The sequence below is a fragment of the Camponotus vicinus genome, unplaced genomic scaffold (assembly GCF_025532165.1).
Source record: "Camponotus vicinus isolate PSW18456_S1 unplaced genomic scaffold, iyCamVici1.0 SCAF_1, whole genome shotgun sequence".
Classification (NCBI taxonomy): Eukaryota; Metazoa; Arthropoda; class Insecta; order Hymenoptera; family Formicidae; genus Camponotus; species Camponotus vicinus.
In genome coordinates this window covers 16,740,432-16,756,122 of record NW_028141945.1, presented here as the reverse complement: position 1 = coordinate 16,756,122, position 15,691 = coordinate 16,740,432, and the positions used below count along the sequence as shown (strand labels likewise).

Sequence of the window (15,691 nt, the reverse complement as noted above, 5' to 3'; positions counted from 1 at the left end):
ACAGTATCGTCGAGAAATGGAATACGAATGGATGGACGAAAAGGAGGCACACTAATCTATCTATCTATCAACTGTTGGCATTAGCGCGCCATTAGAGAATACGATTTGCTCTAACGATTAAACCGTTGTCAATTGCAAAGACGCGATGCGTTTCGAATTCGTTACATTCTCTTACTTCTTTTACTCGTACTTTTAGTTTATTCAATTACATCGCTGTCGGAGAATTTTAAAAGAAACGTGAAATTTGATTCGATCCGTCGACTTACCTCCAATACATGTTCCGCTTGATTCTCGCGATCGAGCTTTCTGCCACTAGTGGTAATGAGACCTGCAACAATAAATGCAATAGCGATTAGCAAAATGTCCGACCATTAATAGCGCGATAAATAACGATCGAAACCGGGATATCTATTACGGTATAGGATACTAAAACGTGGTACTTTGCACGATGACTTTCCTCTCGATAAAATCCCGCAGAGGAAACAGGAATAGTACGAGTCTCGAATTGCGGGCGAAATAGGAGGACCACCACCATTACCGAGACAAAGATCGGTCCGATGAAACGGACTCGACGAAATTATAGTGTTCAGATTTTGCCACACAGTGCTTCTTGTCTCTTTCAACCACTGCGATACCGAGCTTTATATTAACGTCGCACGGACGTACGTCCCTTTTATCATGGACGTGGATTTCGCTCGAAAATTTCGCTCAATTGCGCAAAAATTCGCGGAAGTTATTGACGTTCGAGAAAAATTGTTTCAATTTACTACGTGTTTCACGAGAAACTAATCAAACAAGAACGAGCGCTCGCGAATTTCTTCAAAATTTGGCGAAATAAAACATGTTTCTACACACGATTAATTGTGGAAATACAAACAAGTATTTTTAGAAAGACATAAATACGATATGGAGCTAGTCTACTGTAGGTGAGTCGAGCGTGTGAAGCCTCCGCAGAGATGCAAGCGCGACGTTTCAACAAAGCGACACCGTTAAACAAAAAAAGGAAGCCATGAATAGCGAGCGCGCAACCACGTTGTGTAAAAGCCGAGCGGCTTTTTTGCATTATAGTCTTACGGCTTCCGGTGACGGCCTAGATTTTACATTACACCGCGAACCGCTAATCGAGTTACAAGGAAGCCGTTGTCGTTTCGCTCGGAGCCACGATCCGCCGACAAGGCGGTGCTGCTGGCTCTCGTAACTTTTGCTTTGCAGCGTTACCCGTTATCATATCAGCGTGGCGTGAATCCGAACTCGCACAACTGATACGTACGAAGCACTACCATTAAAACAAACTAGTTCCGCGTTTTCGTCGGGCCAAATCGCCCCATCGGCGCATAGGGGTAGGAGAGCATCGTTATTAGAGCCACGATAGAATGAAAATGCGGAAACGCCAATATGAATCATCTCGAATCTAATTTTCATCATCATTTAATCGAATTCGATTTCATTTCGAGCGAACTGATTGATTGCTCGATCCTTTTTTTCTCGAATTTTATCGACGTAGTCGACTTTTGAACAGGCACACATTTCTTTTTATTTCTAAATAAAAAGTATGAGAAAAGGGGATGAAGACCGGAAAGGCGGGTGGAGGCGGAAGTGCCGCGATGGACAGGGAAAAATGGGGGAATTGAGGGAAATAGCGTTCAATCGTGCCACGAGCGTATAACCAACCCTCGACGCATTTAAATAATTGCTTTTCGTTTTCGTTCCTTACCCCCTGGACGACCGGTCGACCCGAGGGTTCGGCCTCGACCTGGCATGAATGCACACCCACGCACCCTCGCGCACGCGTGTACACGTGCGCGAGGGTTGCGTTATTATTGCAGCAGCAGCGTATTTGATCGCGAATAAGCCCGGAATGGGAAATTCGTTATCGGAAATCAGAGTGCGGGATCAGGCGAAATTATTTACGATACTACCCGCGACGTGGACAACATATTATGGCAGTTCGATACTGCGACATTAAATGAGGGTTTCGACAGGCGTAACGATGGATTTATTTTCTCCCGCGCGCGCGAGTCCCAATGGACGTTACACGAGGATGTTTTTCTTGAAGCACCGTGGAACGCTCGACGGAGTAATATTTTATGATGATAATGAAAAATGCTGCCGGGGGTAACGGCTTCTGGGGCAACTTCCGCTTAAAAGATCGCTCGTCGAGAGAAAGTTTTATCGGAATTATTCCCTTATGACAAACCAAGATTATCTGTCTTTTACGAGGCGCATTATCGAATGTTATATGAAATTTGCTTGATGGGTCTCACGCCTCTATTCAAGAAATTGCGAGCTTTTTATGGTACGAATAAAAGTCAAAGGATTGATTAACTCACAAGGGAAGTTCGGCAAGTCGAAAATTCAAAAAAATCTGAAACTTGGCATAATTTTAGAGTAATATATCCAAATAACGAAACCATTTTTTGTTGGTGCTAAAAAACGGGTTTAGGGGTATAACCAACCGCTAGAAAATCGATTTTTGCGTTCCGAAGCGAATATCATCGAAACGAATAGAAATATAAAAGATTTCTATGTTCAAACAAATGTTTCATGGCTTTAAATGTACTTTACAATTGCGTACTTGGATTTTTTAAAAATGATAAAATTTTTCAAAATACCCCCACCACTCAATATTTTTTATATTTTGAAAACATTTTTAAATTATATATATTTTAAAGCTTATGTATTACGCCAAATTCAACCATGAATATTACAGTTATGTTGCGGAAATTAGTTCTTGAGAAATAAAATAAAGACGCACGCTACTTGCCTATTACACTTATTTGTTCGCTGTTTCATAACGACTTCGGAACGCAAAAATCGATTTTCTAGGTTGGTTATACCCCTAAACCCGTTTTTTAGCACCAACAAAAAATGGTTTCGTTATTAGGATATATTACTCTAAAATTATGCCGTTTCAGATTTTTTTGAATTTTCGACTTGCCGAACTTCCCTTGTCAGTCAGCTTCATCTGAGCGATTTTCTCAAAAGTCGAGACTTGTCGATGACATTTTCAATTATACTTATAAGTATAGAGTACAAGTACATTCCATTACGTTAAAATAATACATGTGAAATCACAAAAGCGAGAAAAAATATTTTGATATTTTGGCACAATCTTGCCAGTTCCGCTCTGTTTTTATTAAAACATCGAGGCGCGTTAATCGAATTAAATCGCGATCATTTATAACAATAATACGACGAGCAATCAGCGACGTATATCCGTGAAATAAAAGCTCACATTTTTCCATTTTTCACGTAATTAATAAAATTAGTCGGATATATACGTAGGACCGTTTAACAAAAGCCTGGGATTTTTAAAAGCGACTCGCGAAGTACGGGTCATCAAAGCTCAGTGGATTTAATTAATACCGCGTTTTATGCCCTATTTGCTCGTTATATAACAGACGAACAGGGGAGAAGGAAGGGGAAAAGGGAAGAAGGGAAACGTATTTTTGCGGTGGTAACGCGTGTTACGCGCCAAAAGCGCGATTAACCGCGCGATTAGTTACACGGGGGTCGTGTAACGCTTACGATGGCAACGTGCTATTCGTTCGCTCGTGTAAGCTCGTTCCCGCGGGCGAGGTCGTATTACTCGACCAAGATCTATCTAATCTAATTTCGTACTGCCGTATAACACCACCATTGTTCTCCAGCATCGCCGTATCTTACGCTACGTGCCCCTATAACAGGAGAGACCCGCGTGCGAATGCACTGGTTAACACCTGAGATACGCCCGAACCTTCTCATGTGTCGCGTTATGCTCTGTCCGAAAGATCCTGTTACGAGAAGCATAAACATGCGAGGCTGCTGCATTTGTAACTAAATCGTCAAAAAAAAACTCGGACATTTCTCATTCGAAATTCAGGGAGGATGTTAATTGTCTTTTTAACGCAACACGTGACTCCTACATCTATGAAACTTTTTTCTGCACCAGGCTATGGATCTTAGATCATAAAACAACACACCGCCTCGCGCCGCATAATAATGGTAAAGAGGGCGGAGGGGAACGACGGTGTGTAATCATAAAGCACGTGCATGCGATATACCGTGACGCGTTATTCCAGCGTGCATTCTGGGGCGCATGATAAAGTAGCTTTTTGCGGACTGACCTTTTCCATCGACATCGCCCCTTTTTCGCGCGGCGCGTTCTGAGAAATTTAAAAAAAAATTCTCGGTCTCCTTGCTTGTTATCGGGCGTTTGCGAAAATTGATCGAAGGGCCGCGGTCGCAGATGACAGATGCCGCGGATGAAGAATGCGCGCGCGGATGCAAAAGAGATGACCGCGCGTAGGCGACAGCGAGGGGATGCATTAATCGAGTGACCCGGTGATTTAATTGCGGAAACGAGCTCTCGGCTGGGGCCGCTGTTTCCTGGCAAAAAGGCGGTATACGCTTTTACGGCAAAGATCCTCCAATAAAAGCAGCGAAACAATGTTACAATTAAGTCGCGCGACACGCCATGCTTCAGCAAAAACGACTCGTTTAAAATAAACCTAGGATAGATTCAAACATAAATAAAAGACTCGATTTAAAATCAAAGATAAAAGGCAAGAAACATGCATGACGGAAAGAATCGAACGTTATTTTGCAGTTTCTATTAGCGCGCCTTTAACCGAGTGGGAGAAATTAAGAAAATAAATTAATTAACATTGCTAATTATTAGAACTCTTTATAGAAAATGGAAGAGAATAATCAGAGTCCCTAAACAAAACGCGCATAGAGATGCCCTCTTCTCATATTAGACTAACCGGAGGTTTCGAATTCCACTCTGGCCGCACCTTTATAATACGATAATTACCCGTTTAATTGCAAGATTATGCGTTATAGCATAACACGAGCCGTAACTTGTTCTAGCGAACGGCGTATGCAAAAATGCACATTGTCGTGATTGGTCATCAGTTTCGTATTACATTGCTGGTGTCTTGGATATAGAAATAAAATACGGTACTCAGGTCTATTTTATACTATCAATAATCCTCGCGTAGGTATTTACGATAGAATTTTGTCATAAAGTTTAAAATTAGTATTACGTTCGGGAAGAAATTTTTATTTATGTCGATCGGAAATTAAAATTGCATATAATTAACTATCTAGTTTGTCCGATCACGTGAATTTACCGACTTAGCTGGAGATACAGTGTAACTAAATCCGAAACGGACTTTGAAAAATGCAAGCCTAGGTCTTACGAGGAGTATCGCATGTCCAGTAGTTTGTTTGACTTCACCGTGAGACTCCGAGCTATCGTATAATACCGTCATTAAGAAAAACCGCGATCATTCTATTACACACATAGACTCCCGACAAAGCGAATAATACCGAGTAAATACGAATCTATGTGTTTGCCGAGAGAAACAGCTGGCGATACATCGCGCGGAGGTAAAAGTAACACAGATATAAATTATTATAATTTTAATTTAATCGAATGTAATGCCTAAAGACAGATAATTGGATGCAATCAGTCGCGACATCACTTGTCGCAAAAATCGAGCGACATCGATAAACGACAACGCGTCTATAACAATTCCGCGCGAAAAAAAGGCTATGCCCGATCGATCCGCAAAAAAGTCGACGATACTTTTTCTTCGGGATCGGCGGAAACCAATTTAGCCGATGTTACATGAAATTTGGAAGCTATCTACTCGTTGCACTACGCGCGCTAATTACTGTTGCTGGAGTGGCATCGCCGCTGGGATAAAACCCGAGATACGAGTTAATAGTTTCCGATATACAACATCAAACCCGCGAGATATATCTATACTTTCATTGTTTAACAGTTCGATTTCATTAACATTTGGTTTATTTTATACATAGACGTGTTTATTTTGATAATAATAACTTTATATGCACAATAACATGTGAAATAAACAGAAAATAAACAGATTATAAACAGAATGTTATACATCAAAAAAGGCAAGGCATCAGTAATGATACTCTTTTAAGTCTAAATCTATATTATAATCTATAATTCTAAAACAATATATAAAATGCTAAGAAATATTCTATAAATTAATATATGCAAGAGAACATTCAAATATTCGATGTAACATAAATATACGATATAACAAAGAGAAATAAAATATTGATGATTTTTCATATATTTTTTCACTTGTTTTATATAAATAAAAAGAAAAAAATCCGAGAGCAAAAAATAATTATCGGCGTAAATGCATATTTACTTTTCGCGACAAAGGCTCGATAATAACTGTGTCGAAAATATGCGACTCGCGCATAAGCGTTATTTGATCGATGATAATCCGATTGGTATTTGTAACCGATACGTATTGATCACGTACTTATAATCAAGTATTTTCATTTGACGTATAACCAACAGCGACCACGATATGTATATCGAGTCGTGTTTCATCCCCCTTTAAAACACATTTTCGGCCCAATACTTGTCCGATTTTTTTCCTCGTGTGTGAAATACGCGACGACGAGCCGGGCCAAGTTTTGCACAATCCCGCACATTAAAAGTTTTGCGCGCAAAAGGGATTGGCCAGCTGGCGAAGTGGAAGTTTCCAGGATTGGCCAGCGACGATGAATATAAATCAAATGTTGGCTGACTTTTTCCATTGTTGAACTATCCCCCGATATAACTGACTCTCATTTTGCGTACTAATATCGATCACAAACGACTTTCGAAGAATGTAGACTGTCCGTTGTTTGCGATAAAAATGCCTGGCTGGATGCCAGCAGAAGTCGGTATCATCTCGACGAGTTCAGATTTGGATTTTACATAAACGGAATTAATATCTCTATTTTAATAAACTACTTCTCTCTCTTAGCGTCTTTTTTATCGATTTAAAATCTTTATTTCATCACTAACTTTATTATCTTATTTCTCTTTACGTAAGCTTCGAGCATTGAAAAATTTGAATTTCGTCCGCTGCGCGTTACTTTTAGTTTCTGCCTGTTTGCGAATTATATATTATTTCGTCACATTAAACAATGTAACTGCCTGTTTTGTTAGTTATGGAGGTTCTAAAGTTACAAAGCCGACGCTGTCCTAAATCTAACGAGCTTGCGAGATAGGCACTCTCATCGTTTTATAATTCCCGAGCGTCTCACGCGAGCAGAAACGCTAAGCGAAACGATAAAGGGACTGATGAATATGGATCGACGTTCGATCACTTGAATTTGCATGCACGGCCAGGTGAGGCAAGAACAACGTATCTTTAGACGCGCCTATATATCGACGGAATGCATTATTACGTCTCGTCCGTCAGGCACGTCAACGGAATAAAGATGGATCGCGCGCTCCTCTCTCTCTGTCTGTCGAAAACATTTATAATTTTCTGCCCTACGTTCACAATAGCGCGGAACCATCAGTGATACGTATTCGCTGGGTCATTCGCGAGGAATCGATATCTCGACCTATCCTTCGATTGGATGGCCGGTAACGAAGATGAAGATTCAACCGAGACTCCTTTCACACGGAAGCAACCAATCTCCCGGTTCCGCGTAACGGATCTATTAAAACTCCCGTCCGGCAAAATTGAGCTCATTACCGGCTGCTACCGGGTGTGGCTAAAGACCCGTCATCCCGATCTTGCCGCGAGACCGTATTATTTCACCGCTGATGCGATACGAAGCGCTCCGAGCTCGGGGGACTTACCGGTGGTGGAGTTGATGAGAAAATAACCCTCCGGATTGCCGCTGCTGATGGTGAAGACGAATTGCTGGGGCGAGACGTCGCGATCAAAGGCGCGGATCTGCAGGACGCTTACGCCGGCGGGCGAGTTCTCCGGCACCGAGGGATAGTAGACCGGAAGTTCGGTCAGTGGCGTGTTATCGTTCTCGTCCAGCACCTCGACGTAGACCTGCACACGCACGGAGAGCATGTCGTCTATTAATCATTCGCTAAATAAAACTGTGCGCGAAATTTATATTTCGCGGACGTAAAAAGGTCAAACAATCGCGATGTTTATTTATATCTTTTATCATTACCATGACAAAATCCAGGGGGAGGAGGGAAGCGTCCTTTTTTACACTAGCTCTATTTTATCGCGCATATCATATTTTTAATAAGAAGTAAAAGAAGGCTAGGAATCAAAGACGCAGGTAATGGCGCATGATAGTAATAATATATTATGATAGAAACTTTGGAAACACATACACACATAACTTCTTTCTTTTATTATTCAGTTAGCTGGCTTAAATAATATTATGTTTTTCTCATTTGACTTTGAAAAGGACCCAGAGCAGGATCGAAACAGCATACTTTAAATATACAGGGTGTCCCGAAACTAACGCTTGATATTTTAAAGGCAGATTCTCTGGCATGTCGAGGGAGATCATTATTTTTTGCATATTCCCAATTTTTGTCATCATGTATCTTTCTAAGCCTTAAATTAAAATTCTATTAAAGTAAACTCTACCTAAAATTAACTAAAGAATGTGACTTTATTAATATTTTATTCCCATAAGTATTTCCCTTAGTTGGCGAAAAACCCTTTATTTTCAATCGTTTATAACTCGAAAACTATTAGTGCCGCGACATTTTCGCTGAAGAAAAATCGTTTTTAAATTGGCCAGAGAATCTGCCTTTAAAATATCAAGCATTAGTTTCGGGACACCCTGTATATTATATTTACGCTTTTTATTGTATGTAAGTGGAATAACTTTATAAAGTTTCTATCATAATATATTATTATTATCACATTACCTGCGTCTTTGGTTCTTAGCCTTCCTTTACTTCTTATTAAATTTATATCGTTTGAACAATTTTTACATATTAAAAATTTTTTACTTGTAATATTTCTTTTAGATTTACGCTTTTTACACAGCTATTTATGAGATGTGAAATTTATTGCTTAAGGAATACGAGAAAGGACATTGTAAAATCGAAATGGAAACAGATAGTCATAGCTCATCGAGTATAAATGACAGCATTAGTTTCTAGTATAAAAATAGGGTTTGCAATTTTTTTCTAAAAATCTCTGAAACTTATGAAATGTCGAAACACTTACTTGCAGACTGGAGCTCAGCGGGACCACTCCATGATCCTGAGCATAGACCGTCAACCAGTATCCCCTCTTTGTTTCGACGTCAAGTACCGCTTTGGTCCTGATGTTCCCTGCAATAAAACCATGCGATTAATTTTCAAAAGCGAGAACATGACGTGCCAACGAACACGTGGCGATAATATCTCTCGATCATCCATCTTTTAACAATTCAAAAGAATTGAATTTTCATTTCCACGGTCGGATATTATTCCACATAATAAAATATATCGCACGTGCGCGGCCGTCAGGCGGCTTTTGGAATCGGTATTAAAAATGCGAAATAAAATCGCGGGACCTTTCGCACCCGGCGTTCGATATCGAGACGTGAAGCGAACGGAAGGCCGGCCGGTTCGCGAGCGGAGAAAAAAAAAAGGAGGCAGCGAGATATTTATTTCTCCACCTTGTGCAAAGTGGCCGGCAACAAGAGAGCCGACAGGTATGCACGTCATCACGCATATGCGTGCACCAGTCGAGCGCGCGAACAGCGCAAAAATCGAACCGCATTCCTGCCGCTAATACAGGCCGGCGCCGCCGCCTGTCTTTCCGCGGGTCTTCGACTCGGCTTTTTGCCGCGAATTCGCCGGATGCACCGACGGCTTCTTGCTCGCGACCAATATTCCGCGTTCTGCGCCTCTCCTCACGGTTTGTTTAATCATCGCCGGGATTAAAGAACGGCCGAGGATGCCCGATTACGCCATGTTTCCGCGGGAGAAGCGGGGGAGAGGAAGAATCGTAAAAGCCGTGGCCTCTCCGATCTTGCGATTTGTGGCGTCGATAATCAACGTCTTCGTCTCTCGTCCGCGAGGTTTCGGTCGCTGTGCAATTAGTGAAACACCGAATCTTCAGGGTAACGGACTGGATCGTCGAATTTACCGGAGCGTTAATTGGAAATCCGGGATTCGTAAGGATCGTCGCCGTCTTCGTCATAAATTATTTCGCCGGGAGTTTTACCCACGCTCCTTTTTTTCTCCGCGCTTGCGACTTTTTACCCACGCTCATATCACGAACCCGCGTCTTTGAAAGATGCACGCTGAGTCTCGTGGTATGCGAAGCGGTTTTGTTGTATTTCTTTTTGCTCGCAGCTTCCGCGCATACTCGAATCCTAGCCGTAGTTCTCTCGTTGCAGACTGTCCGTCTCGAGTTGGCGCACATGACAGAGAAAAAAAGAAATATATATTTTATAATTTCCTTTGTGCTGTAAATCGCGTATGCATCAGTCGTGCGATTCTTTAGAAGAGACATTATGTGAAATGTAAAAAAATGTGGTTTCCTGCGACTTGAGGGGTGAAAGAAATGGGCTCCTCGATTAGCTAAATGTACCGTGAGAATTGTTAAATCTTAATTAACCGCAAATGAACATTGCCATATATATATAATAATACCGTACTGCTATATTTCATCTCTCCCCTGTGCACCATCGTTATCCTCGCGTTATACGCGCCTCTTCTGTTCCTTCGGCTAAGGCAGATGAAGACACGTGCAGTACTTAATAGCGGGTGAGTCGGCGAACGTATTAAATTTAGTACCGTAAACGCGACTTATACACAGCATTCTCCGTAGTCATATAACGGGAGATCTTGGTTGATGGAAAAACGAGCCGGTAACGTGGCTCTGAGATTACAAAAATAAATTTTCTCGCAGTCTATGTTGTAATTCCTACAAAAGAAGGAACACCCGGCGGCCCGGTTGTCTCGAGAAACAATCTGCGACGATACAAAATGCAGATTTTTCCAAGAGGCATAGCTCCTTCCTTCTTGTTTCTCAATAACATTCAAATAAATATTCATTAAATGTTTAACCTCTCATGAATAACGCAACTGCCATAAATTAAAAAGAATGTTGCTTTTTTGCGAAGAAATTTCTCGTAATATTTTAGCACTTATTATTTGAAATCGCGCGGATTCGAGATATTTGCAAGGAGACATATTTGAGATATAAAAATATGCACGATAAGGTAAATAAATAGGCAAATATATATTTATATATTATATGTATCGCGGTTAATTTTGTGGCGAGAAGAGAGAGAGACGAAGAAAATTATTTCTTAAGAAATATTTCGTATCCACATTCGTCCTTAATGCGAGCTGCGAAACGCAGTCACGTTGTATTTCAATCAGATCTCATCACGATGGAGCACGTGGATACGTTGGCAACTCTCCCGGGTTCCTTCGTGCTCATCCATCTGTTCAGACAGCTGATGAAGGCGCGTGCAGCATTTAATAGCGCGCCGGGGATCGTATTTAATGTGTGCTTGCGCACAGATTGCAACAAACTCCAGCGATACATATATTAGCTACACGGTTAACGAAATATTGCAAATACCGATGGTTGCAAACCTCGCAAAGATTTTTATGTGTAATACGAGAAAATTAAAAGGAAATAAAATGCATATCACGCGATGTTTCTAGATACGTGTATCATCGAGAGAAAAGGAGCAAAAATCGCGACAGCTAATTAGCGATTTTTCGTCGCGCGAAACTTTTGCAATTCGATAAGAACTCGGTATCGATTAGTATATGAGATCGATAAGGACTCGTCTCATCATCTCATGCTTCGGCATGAGATTCTAGCGTGACTTTGTATCTTTTGTTCGAGTAACGACGAAGCTGCTTGGCGAAAACGGTGGATGGCTTTTCGAATGGAAAACGTGCTGCTGTAATCGAACCCTCGGTCGTTTAATTTTTGGCCTCGAGCTGCTCCTTTCTCTCTTTCGCTCTTTCGCACCTAGTCTTATTCTTCGTCCATTACTCTCATCTTCCCTGAGAAATTTCTCCGAGTCTTGACGCGGCCTCGTGTCCGTCTGATCGTTAACCTAGATTCGTTACTGATATCTTCGGCATCATCTCGTTGGCAACACGCGCCGTTAACGTTCGCGAAGCGTTAACAACGACTATCGTTCTCTCGACTGATCATCGTTGAGAGATGATTGATGCTCGATCGGATATCGGGGATTAATGAACGCTTGAAAAGCTGCTGCAAAATTGATTATACCAATTGGAGCTTTATCTATTTCGTTGTTAGCGTTGGAGATAATGCTACGATTCACATCAGAAATTCAATTTTATTTAGTGCGCATTTTAGTACGTAATAACGTCAATTTTATTTAGCGCAAATTAGTACGTGTATAATATAAAGAATATAAATCGGAGATAAAACTCTCCGTCAATCTTGACATATAAACGTTCAAATACGATCTGTCTGAGGCATTAAAATCTCCTTACGAACGTTGAAACGATCGCGCTATCTTTCTGATACCGGCATTAATTAAATTAATAATCTGAAGAGGATTTTAAACGACAAAATTTCACGGGATTTAAACGTGAAAAGTCAGTGAATTAATCGAGAAAGTTGACAAATAAAGACTCTTGAGCGATTACGGAAGTTCTTTTACTACTATAATCCGATTTCTCCCAGTCTCGGGGGCAAGAAAATTATGTCACACAAATTTTAACATTTCGCGAATGAATACGCAGTATGAGAAAAATTAAGGCGAATATTCCACATGCTGTAATATACGTTATCGCTCTTAACTAATTTCGCATATTTCTTGTGCGTAGGAGTCGCGTACGTTTAACGAGAATGTCGGGGAAAAAAATACAAACCATAAATCACGAGTACATAAAAGTGGGCCACTAGAAACGAAATTGCGAGATATATACGTGCCCGCTCAACCGGATTTCTCGGTACGCTCGAGATTCAGATTGCCTGGAGCATATCGTCAACAATTCGATTGAAATGCGTTTCCGTGGAAAGCTTTTAACCATTAGATTCACGTAACGGTATGTACACGCGTATAAAGAGGCAATATACCTTCTAACTCTTTGATTGGAATACAATGTTAACATGAAAAGTAAGAGTAGTATTTTGAATAAATGGAGAAAGAGAGAGAGAGAGAGAGAGAGATAACTTATTAAATAGACCTACGCTTGCTGTTCCGATTAAAACCTCCGATTAATAAATGAAAATCTACTTATCGAGAAATTTAAAATGAGCAAGAGTTAAGAAAAATTTTAAATTAAATATATAAAGAGGAAATGAGGATTATATATTAATAAATGATGTGAAAATTTCTTTCGTTGTGGAATTTAGCACGCGAACCAATTATGGCTTCGAACAAACATTCCACAAAAGGGAGCACGTTCTTCTTTTATGATTCTTGGAACTTTTCCGTAGCTCTGCGGGACTTCGTGTAGTACTTGAACAAATTATTATACCTCTAACTCTACCGAGATGTCCAATCTTCTTGTGCATCGTGCCCCGCGTCGTTCTATCGGTAGATAAACGATTTCATGTTTTTTTCCAACTTTTGTAAGAGCACTACCCACTAGACGTTTATCTTTATCTTTATAACCCTTTCGATAATCGACGAGTTTCTGTACCAATTTAATCCGCACTTTCATCGGAAATCCACGCAAACTGATAAAAAATACCTCGCAATAGCTAAAGAACAGAGTTTATGTTAGTTTTGTATTGTGGTAAAACGCGTTATGTATATTTTCTTTTGTTCTTTCAATCCAACACAATTAATAATTAATAAAATGTGCTTGTTAATTAATTATTTCGAAAAGAGAACGAAAGAAGAAATATTTTAAATATTTACTTTAAAACATTCGAACTATTTTTTATTCATGGATTTTAATCAAAATAGCAAATAATTTTTCTACCTTATTTTGTGACATATATTTAAAAAATTCATTAAATTCATTTTTTATCATTAAATTTAATTTAAAAAATGCATACACAGAAATAAAAAAACTTCGAGATATTACATTATTTGCTGTATGCATGAAATTATAAATTATAATATTATATATCTAATTTAAATGTTTTTTTTCTAACTTCCCTAATTACAATTTGCAAATCTTCAACGTAATACACATTTTATTTAATGAAAATCTTGTTTATAATTTTTAACAATTTTAAATTATGTAAAAATAATGAAAAATAATTGGAATATAAAGTTAAAAAATTAATAATAATAATATTCTATACAATATAATGATTTTTCATCACATATGATATATTTATTATGCATGACATATTATTAAAATTTAATATATATATATATAATTTAATATATATATAATTATATATATATATAATTTAATATATATATATATATATATATATATTAAATTTTAATAATATGTCATGCATAATAAATATATCATATGTGATGAAAAATCATTATATTGTATAGAATATTATTATTATTAATTTTTTAACTTTATATTCCAATTATTTTTCATTATTTTTACATAATAATACATACAATAATTTTTACATACAATAATTTAAAGCACGGTCGTAATTATTATCTATTTTCTTCTAATGAAATATTATTTATATGAATATGATTTCCATTTGAGAAAACTTGAACTTTAATTAAATTATATTTAAGCATAAAGATAATTATGCATTATTTATTATGTATATATATATATATATGTATATATATATACATGTATATATATATACATAATAAATAATACATAATTATCTTTATGCTTAAATACAGTTTAATTAAAGTTCAAGTTTTCTCAAATGGAAATCATATTCATATAAATAATATTTCATTAGAAGAAAATAGATAATAATTACGACCGTACTTTAAAACAGATATGCATATAAAATGTATGCAAATGAAATGACTCACATAAAAACTTGTAATCGGCTTTTAAGGAATATTACAATTTTTGCACAAATGTAAAATAAATTCAACCAAATGTATAATTTCCATCGCTAAAAATTTTACTTGTAATCTGAAATAAATCTTAAGAATCTATATAATAATCTCTCTCTTTAAATTATTGTACATTTTATCTCTCTTTAAATCTTTAAAATATTGACAGTAGCCATCTCGAAATTCCAATTCCTAATATTTTCAGAAATTCCTAAAAGACTTCTTTAAACAAGATACTTTTAATTTATTTCCATCATATTAAATTGAAATTTATTCTTTCGTGTTTTGAGATTCGCGTGTTAACCTTCATAATAACATTACACTTTCATAATAAAACTGCGACAATTACACGTCATACAAATGCACATGCATTTTAAACGTAAAAATGCCAGTATATAAAATAATCCTTATATAAAGGAATTTTGAAGCGAAAAATTGAGGTTTTTTATCCTTTCAAGCATTTGACAGCGCGATCTCTATAACCTCGTGTGTGCCACGTACCTTGAATAATCAGCAGTCTTTTTCAATGCTCGGATCCATCAGGCATCATAAACGCAGCTTCCACGTGTAGTGTTCATTAACATGTATATTCTTTAAAAATAAAGGTGACTTTGACTGTTTTCTATCCTTTAATTCACCGATAACCTTACCACGTACTTATGCGCAATGTGTCTCGCGTCCATACTTCATACCGTGAAGTATCGCGTATGACTGATGGCAGAAAACGAGACGCAAGCGCTTACTCTGTCGTAGTGATGGACGTAAAGTAAGGCAGAGAAACGTATATGCAACTTACGTATACGTTTTTCTCTGCAAAAAGGCTAATATTACATTTGTCGTACAACAAATTTTTTAAACATATTGATTGACTGCGGGATAGAAAGTTTCTAAAGACTCAAAAATTACATCCGCGACAGATGTAAGCGCTTACGTTTCGTTCTCTGCCATTAGCCCATCACAGCCAACTTCGATACTATCGAACGCACGTCGCTTGCGATTTTCGAAC

At 38.3% G+C, this 15,691-nt stretch overlaps 1 protein-coding gene across 8 annotated transcripts in view; it reads right to left on the bottom strand.

The window, feature by feature from the left end:
• Positions 1–15,691, bottom strand: part of Kug (FAT atypical cadherin kugelei) — a 302,654-nt gene that overhangs the window by 41,423 nt on the left and 245,540 nt on the right. For all 8 annotated transcript variants that reach the window (XM_083109722.1, XM_083109721.1, XM_083109723.1 and 5 more), the window contains 3 exons: positions 8,967–9,073; positions 7,613–7,817; positions 267–328 (listed from right to left, as the gene is read on the bottom strand). In XM_083109722.1, coding sequence (XP_082965848.1) covers positions 267–328; positions 7,613–7,817; positions 8,967–9,073 — 374 coding nt within the window. The remainder of the gene's footprint in view (positions 1–266; positions 329–7,612; positions 7,818–8,966; positions 9,074–15,691) is intronic.